Source organism: Ovis aries, chromosome 1 (assembly GCF_016772045.2).
Source record: "Ovis aries strain OAR_USU_Benz2616 breed Rambouillet chromosome 1, ARS-UI_Ramb_v3.0, whole genome shotgun sequence".
Classification (NCBI taxonomy): domain Eukaryota; kingdom Metazoa; phylum Chordata; class Mammalia; order Artiodactyla; family Bovidae; genus Ovis; species Ovis aries.
In genome coordinates this window covers 114,107,518-114,115,963 of record NC_056054.1, presented here as the reverse complement: position 1 = coordinate 114,115,963, position 8,446 = coordinate 114,107,518, and the positions used below count along the sequence as shown (strand labels likewise).

Genomic DNA, 8,446 nt, shown 5'->3' with positions numbered 1-8,446 from the left:
CCTCCTCCAGGGGATCTTCCCAATCCAAGGATTGAACCGAGGTCTCCCTCATTGCAGGCAGATGCTAAGCCACCACAGAAGCCCTTTAATCCTCTAGCTGAAAGCAAACCAACAAACCAAAAACCTGGATGTTAGTGATTAACTTGCTGAGGAAATGCAAAAATTACAATCTTTTGAAATTCCAAGTGTCACCAAATATTTGAACAAAAGAGAATAAAGCAGTGATATGAAACATGGTTTTTCAACCTTTACAGTTTGAGCCAGATTAATTCTTCTTTATAGGGGGTTGTCCTGTGCATTGTAAGATGGGTAGGATTATTCCTGATCTCTATTCATTAGATGCCAGTACTACCATTTCACCCTCTCAGTATGATAACAAAAAATGTCTCAAGACACTGCCAAATATGTCCTGGAGAAGGGCAAAGCCATCTTTGGCTAAGGGCTGCTATTGTAAAGTGATAGGAAGATAAAGTCCAAAGTTAGATACTCAATAAAAATCTGGAAGACTGCAGTCATAGAAGTATTAATTTGGTTTTTCTTGTATTATCTCAAAGTTTCTCCAAAGTTTCATATTTCCCCAATGGAATAATTTCTTCACAGTACAAATGACACTTGAGACAAGAAGAAAAGTTTATTTTACTGTCCAATTATTTTCTTAAAAAAATTTAATTTTTGATAAAATAAAACAAACTTTTAGTACCATAGAAACCTTTCGACATGTACAATGACATATTATTACTATGTACAACTTCAAAACAAATGCTTCCAGCTCCAAGTAAAGTGATGTTGAACACCCTGACTATACTTAAGTTGTAAGAAATTTCTAAGATGGCCAATGTTTTCCTTAGCTTAGAAAAAAAATACAATTGAAAAATATAAATAAGACCTTCAATCAGCTGTGAATCATAAAAATGCTTTCTGAATTTCAGTCATCTGGATCTTATGAAATATGTAGTAGTTACAAGAGTTCAACAAGCAAAATGAAAGCCTGTGTATATTCAAACATGAGTATTCCAGGAGAGATCCTGTAGGTTCACAGTCAGTCTATCAAAAATAAAAGCTATTCTTATTGTGGTGGAACTTATTCAGTATCTGGTTCATATACCATTCTTCACCAGCTCATGGACTCCATTCTCATCAATGATTAAAGGTGCATGAAATTCTTTATCTGCCACATAACTTTCTAGTCCCTAAAAGAAGGGTTGAAATAAAAACATAGTTAGAACACTGATCAACACAAGTCATGCAGTGCTGGACTTAGTGGCTGTAATAATGACATAAAGCATGAATGCTATAAGTTGGATTGAGATACAGAAATTTAAAAGTCAATAAAAAGATCTATTTAGTTTACTTTTAAAACTGGGTTTAATGGCCTATTTATGGAAGCATAAAACAAATAACAAAAAGAGGGAAAAGTGTTCTGATTATATATTCTGATTATAACATAATATTTAAAATTAATAAAATGACAGTCATTCTTCCTATAACCATCACCCAACAGTTAACATTCTAAGCAAGGTGGCTATTTCTGATGCTAGAACTAAGCAAGCTGACAAGGATCTCCAGAAACAAAAACAAAACCCTGTACATATTAGAATAAAAGGACTCCTACATCCCCTGGTCTTAAAAGTGAAAGTACTAAGCATATAAACAAAGTAGACCCACTGAAAAAAAAATTTTTTTTAATTATATTGCACTGAAAAAAGCCAGAAGATTTACCTAAAAAGCAAGGCTTATTTTTAAAAGACCACTGCATTTCGATGTACAGGTAAAATGAACTAAACATGAAACATTCTGTTCATGGCAACTAAGGCACTGATACAAAGCCATACCAGGAATTTTCCAAGAGGTTTCTCATTCTCAGGATGAGTTCCTCAGGGGACGCCCACTGGAAAATGCTGTATCTTCTCCAAGGACAACTCTGTGCTGTGCTGTGCTTAGTTGCTCAGTCATGTCCAACTCTTTGGGACCCCAAGGACTGTAGCCCACCAGGCTCCTCTGTCCATGGCATTCTCCATGCAAGAATACCTGAGTGGGTTGCCATGCCCTCCTCCAGGGGGTCTTCCCAACCCAGGGATCAAACCCAGATCTACTGCATTGTAGGTGGATTCTTTATCAGCTGAGCTACCATGGAAGCCCAAGGACAACTCTACTTCAACATAAAACAGTATCACAATTCTACTTTTAAAAGAAGAGGGAAAAGAATAAAGCAGACTTACTTCTCCAGCATAGGAGATAAGAGGAGAGATTTCACACTGGATTGGCACATCATTGGCATCCTTCAAGCTAAGAAAAAAATCAGACATTAAGATTTTGCTTCCCATGTTGCTTGCCAGAGTGAAAATACAGATTGTAACTTCCCTCTGAGAAGCCTGCAGGTAACAAAATTTTCCTAAACAATTAGAGTAACTCCTACCCTCATGATCACTAAATTTCCTGGGGAGTAAGTTAACAGAAACTCATTGTGGTTCAAAGGGCACTACTTGGGATACATGCCAGTAATCACCAGTAGCTCTTCACAGTACTTCACCAACCTTGATATACTTATCCCTTAATGTACACACTATTTTTTATCATTTCCAAATTTTAATTCCATAAAGAAAGGACTATTTATTGAGTACACACTGCATTCCAGGGTCACAGCTAGACAATTTGAATCCTTCAAAATTCATTTTAATCTTTGTCACAACCTCGCATGTTAGGTGCTAATGTTGACCAGCATTCTAAAGCTACCCTGTCCAATACAATGACCACTGGCCACATACTGTTATTTAAACTCGGGTTAATTAAAATTTTAAAAATTAATTCAAAATTCAGTCTCTCATTCATAATAACCACATTTCAAGTGCTCAGTAGCCATGAACAGGAAGCAACTACCAAACTGGACAGCATAGATATAGAACATTTCCTTCACTGCAGAAAATTATAATTGGACTAAAAGGTCAGTTAGATTATCTCCTAGTATAGCCGACATCTCCTAGATTAGCTGAGCTGACTTATTCAATGTTTCAAGGAGCTTCACTGTTACTTTTTTACCAAAGTCCCTTCACTGCACCCTAGTGAAAGCAAAGCTGAAGTCACCACTTGCTTCCTCTAGATCACACTCTTAACATTTACATCCACTTGCAATACTGAGTTCCTAAATTACATAACACAAAAGTCAATAAGAGTGCTTTTAGTATGTTTAAAGCCACTAACCTCGAGATTTTTCACCATTTTGAGAATTTAGCCAGTAAGATACAGGAAACACAAAAAATCTAGTCTTTTGCAGCCTCAAACCGTTAGCTCTCCTTTGTTTTACCAAATATGTAAGTCTGAGGCCTTGGTGGGGTCAATAAAATCAGAGACCTTCTGAGGTCAGCCACACCCAATCTTTCTCCAAACAACCATTTAGTGAGTCTTCCAGGCACTCTACACCCTACTCCAACTCACTTGCCTGCTATTTCCCAGTCAAACCAGGCTAGATACAGGCACTTTAGATTATTGCAAGTCATTCTAAACTATGGTCCCTTTAACTATCTAAATCATATCCACCCTCTAAGACTTGATTTAAGCCCCAACTTTCCTTTGACCACTGCACTGTACAGTGATTGTTCTCATTCATTTACTTATAAAAACAAATAAATTAGACATGTGATAAGTCACATGCTTCCTAGGGTAATTACTATTTATATCACACATTTAACACATAAACAACATCCCTGTCTGATGATTTACTTAATTTTAATGTATGTGCATCTTGAATCTCCCAGGAGGTTGTAAGAAATGACTAATTTCTCTTATGTACGCTTCTTCAGCCCCTGGGATTTCAGTACCTGAAGGTCTATGTGCAGGCCTGCAAATGCCTGTTGGCTGAATGAACGAATGACCTATGAGGGTAGACAGATGGGAGACTAATTCAAGTAAAAGATGAATTAAGAAATGGAGCACTTGTCTCCACAGCCTGAGATGTAGCTATGTGTCAGATTTTATCAAAAGAGCTCAAGAGGTCTGGTCCAGACCCTCTGGGGACAGCTTGGAGTCACATAAAACCAGATGGGAAAATGAGGGCCCATTCCATTGATAAGATGTATATAGCCCCTAAAGGATTTGGTGTGCCAGTAATTAACTGAAGATGTTTCTGAAAATAAGGAACACGAACCAACTTGAATATAACTTCCCTTCCATACCACAGATATCTCCCACAAAACTAAGCAAGCTGGGTGCCAGAGAGGAGAAAAGATAGGAGCTACCATTACCAAATGTAAAATCTCAGGGGATAGGCAAATTAATTGTCCCTTATTCTTTAGTCAAGCATCCTTTTGGTAGCTAACACTGCTGAGCAGGTGTAAGGTAAAAAATAAAAACAATGTCATTTTGTCAAAATTTAGCATCCAGCCTTCCCTTCTTTCAGAATACCTCCAAGCTGCTTCTTCCCACTTTTATAAAAAATACTTCCCTTTCATCTCTCATTTTTAAATAATCTTTTTCTATTCTCTGAGGGTATCCTTTAGTGCTAAGAATTTAGGAAGACCTATTTCTAAGTCCATGATCTCATTTGGGGCCAAACTTTGATTTCAGTTTAACTATACAAGAAATGACTACAAATGAAGTAAATGAGGGTGAGGGAGTGTGAAATAAAGAACTCAAACAAGAATTAAATAACGTTTAAAACACTTTGTATCTTAGCTGAGATGCTCCGTGTTGTTTTCAGTTGTATACTTAAGAAGCTATCTCACTTAACATACGGAAAGCTGTGTTTCAACGAAACGGAAATTCAGCATCAAAACTTTATTTTGTCAGATTGTAAAAGCAGCTTGCTTCCACATATTAAAAATGATGGATGGGACAGAAAATGACAAAAGGCTCTATGTCCCAGCTGCCATGGCACAAGGGGCAACAGTCACCTACGGCTGCTCTAAGAACTAGCCAGCTTTGAGTCTACTTCCTTATATCCAGGGCCACATCCCTGAAACACCTGATACTCACAGGGACTTGTCTCTGCAGGGTCAGGATGAGGGGCTCAGGCAGGAAAAAACACACCAATGAAACGGACATCCTTGCTACTCTACTTCTGAGATAAGTATCATCCTTGGCTCTGTACACATGTCCTAAATTATCCTAAAAATTTTAAATTCAAACTAAACCAATAACTTTCAAAGTGTGATAAGGACATCAAGCTGTCTCTTTGGCTATAAAGATAACGGCTTTTTCTAACTTAATCAGTACCCAAGTAAAAGAGGGTATATGCTACTGCTAGCTAAAAATTATCAACCGTTAAGACAAAACCGTTAAGATACCAGAAATGGAGCGGTTACTATGAAACTAAATTAAAAGAATAGTTTTTCCACATTAAGAGCCATCCAGTATGTCAGGAGCAGTTAGCCTTTGTACTGAGAGCAGATATCTAATTCAGTAAGACACATCCATAGAATATCATTTTTATCCAGCTGACGCTTATGCTAAAAAGGGTACTCGGACTCACATTTGCTCTGCTTGGCCTGTGACCTGCTCTAGATTTTATCTTTCACTTGTAAACTTGTCAGTACAGGCTCAAATACCTATGGTGAGAGTCTTTAGAAAAGCATGCTCCCCTTTCCAGCATGCACTGAGATTCTGAGTTAGTGCCATCCAGACAGAGACCTGCCACCAAGTAAGCAATAACCCCACCACAGCTTCAACCCTTCACCCGCAGACCACCAAAAGGCAGAGAGCACTAAACTACAATGCCAGTTAGTATGGAGGGAAGCACAGCCCCACCACCATGCACTGCAGGCAGGCTGGTATATTTACTTGTGATTGACATCAGCTGTGATGGCCTCTGACTTTCCATGTGTAGCACTGCTATGTAGGAATAAATAAGCATTAATGGGAATGGAAACAAACCAAACAATAAAAATGAAGTGGAACTGCAAAATATACTTGACTGAAAGGCAGGTATTCACGGTAAATTATAAACTTGGCAAAGGAGATCTGAGGGGGAAAAACAAACAAACAAACCAAAAAACCACAACAATAAAAAAAAAACATCAATGGTGAAAGATGAAGCGTGAGGACCATCTGACATGCCACAGAGCTAGCTTGTTGACAAGACAGAGCCTGAAAGTGGCCTTGGACTGAGACAGTCTACCACTGCTCCTTCTTAATAAAAACAGTTATAACCCCAGCTCCAATACCCAATGTTCGAACACTTAACAAGGCATTCTAGCACTTTGTGCATAGTCTTTTTATCCCTTAAGAATTATAAATTTTATGGCAAAACGTTTTTGACAAAAGTATAGAAACATCAAATAATTTAGAAAGGGGGAATTCTAAGTATCAAGGGAGGTTTTATCATAAAATATAAGACAGATGAAAAGCACTTTATCTCATATTTGAATAGCTCCAAAGATCTTCTTCTTTTTTTTTTTAACTTCTAAAATCCTAAACATTTCAACAGTTTGAGTATCAGTGACTGTAAGTAGCATGCACATCCCTTCCTGGCACCTCCCTCTGTGATCTGAAAGTTCCACAAGCAGAACTGAAGTATGCGTATGTCTCAGAGGCAGCCTGTGGGTGCCAGGTTTTTTGGGGTGGGGGGTTTGTAGATAACACTTGAGGCCACAGATATATGGGCACTAATAATCAATATCTTTCCCTGTGGCATAGTGGCTGCTGATGGTCTTTAATCCTGTAGCATAGCAAAAGAACTACCTTCTGACCATTCTTCAGTAGGAGTCATTTCACTGATATGGTAGAGGGGCATCCAAAAAACGGAGAAGGCAATGGCACCCCACTCCAGTACTCTTGCCTGGAAAATCCCATGGATGGAGGAGCCTGGTAGGCTGCAGTCCATGGGGTCGCTAAGAGTCGGACACGACTGAGCGACTTCACTTTCACTTTTCACTTTCATGCATTGGAGAAGGAAATGGCAACCCACTCCAGTGTTCTTGCCTGGAGAATCCCAGGGACAGGGGAGCCTGGTGGGCTGCCGTCTCTGGGGTTGCAGTCGGACACGACTGAAGCGACTTAGCAGCAGCAGCAGCAGCAGCAAAGCTACTGCTCTCTATGTAAAGGGGCCAACCCTTCATTACTTTACATCATGAACTGCCACAACAATACTTAGCTCTTTTAAAAGTTCTAGGAATACATCAGAGATAAGAGGACAAGCACAGGAGGCAGCCACACAAAGAAGCAAAGATATCAACCTACCGGGGAATTGCTGGGAGGCGAGAGCCATTTTCATCTATGAAGTGGCCCCCGGCATTGAGGACCCAGCAATGATGGAGGGACATCAAAGCATGCCTTGCAGTAGTAGGGTTGTCCTTCCCATTCTGACTGTCTGCATTCTTTAGTGGGGAAAACTCATCTTCCCGTAATACTTCATATACCACAAACTTCCTAGAGTGAAACCATACAAACACTGCTTTATTATGAAGCAAACTGCATACACAGCTTCTGACTTTTCTCCACGTAGCTAAGCCTTTGGTCTTCAATTACAGTCTCTCAATGCAATTTCAAATGAATGCTGAAAGAAATAATGTTCATCCTTGGATGAAATAAATTTGGAATTATCTTCTCCACACAAAATGAGAAATTATTTCCTTCCCCAACAATATATATATAACACAAATCTCAACTCAAGTTAATGTGATCTTTAATCAAGAGAACAAAGAGCAATATAAGTTAAAAACAATCTCACTGAAACATTTACTCATAGTCCAGTAAAGGCCTCCTAACCACAAAATGGGCCGATTTTCTATCTCAACATTTTTTGTCTCTCAGCCAAAGTAAGAGACTTTAACAAGTTTTCAGGAGAGCCAGATAATATAATAATTGAAAATTTTTAAAAAGCACTCACAGGCAACTCAAACCATATTCTCGCATTGGTGGTTTCATACTAGAGAATAATAATGAATTTAAACTACATACTCACAGTCAAAACACCATGCCTGTCATGCCTGCTGTCAACTGTTTTCTACAGTGTCCTGCCTAGAAGAGCAAAAAGCAACATCTCAAGACATACTTAATCTTACTGATGCTATTCGAAACATACTTTGCAAACTGGAAGATATCAAAGACAAATTTTTCCATCTTTATTCCATTTGGTTTGTCTGGCTTAATTAACTGTCCCTGGGAATCCACAAATGGAATCTTCTTTTGAGCCACATGGTGCTGCAGCTGAGGTTCATAAATACTATGGAGGAAAAAAAAGAAAAAAAAAAGATAATCACTTTCCAAATTTAAAATGCCAGAGAATCTGATAATCACACTCAGGAGCTAATGCATCAGTAAGTACTAAGACTTTCAAAGGGAAGGGCATTCATTAAATTTCAGTTCATATTTAAATATTAAATATACAGATTTCCCTATACATTTTTTTAAAAAATCAAATGATCTCTACAAAAAAAAAAAAAATACACACACACACACAGCTCGTAACAACATCTCTCCCATAATTTCCGTGTCTTATATAAAAATGTTCCAC

The 8,446-nt window shown here is 38.3% G+C and overlaps 1 protein-coding gene across 27 annotated transcripts in view; it reads right to left on the bottom strand.

Moving 5' to 3' along the window:
- Positions 1 to 612: 612 nt before the first annotated feature.
- The window catches only part of UAP1 (UDP-N-acetylglucosamine pyrophosphorylase 1), a 32,204-nt gene continuing 24,370 nt past the window's right edge, over positions 613 to 8,446 (bottom strand). For 7 of the 27 annotated variants that reach the window (XM_060415612.1, XM_060415631.1, XM_060415638.1 and 4 more), the window contains 5 exons: positions 8,015 to 8,155; positions 7,171 to 7,359; positions 5,773 to 5,823; positions 2,220 to 2,286; positions 613 to 1,190 (listed from right to left, as the gene is read on the bottom strand). In XM_060415612.1, coding sequence (XP_060271595.1) covers positions 1,098 to 1,190; positions 2,220 to 2,286; positions 5,773 to 5,823; positions 7,171 to 7,359; positions 8,015 to 8,155 — 541 coding nt within the window. In that variant the 3' untranslated portion in view covers positions 613 to 1,097. Of the gene's footprint in view, positions 2,287 to 5,772; positions 5,824 to 7,170; positions 7,360 to 8,014; positions 8,156 to 8,446 lie in introns of all 27 variants that reach the window. The other 20 variants (XM_060415573.1, XM_060415586.1, XM_060415570.1 and 17 more) reach the window with 5 other exon arrangements.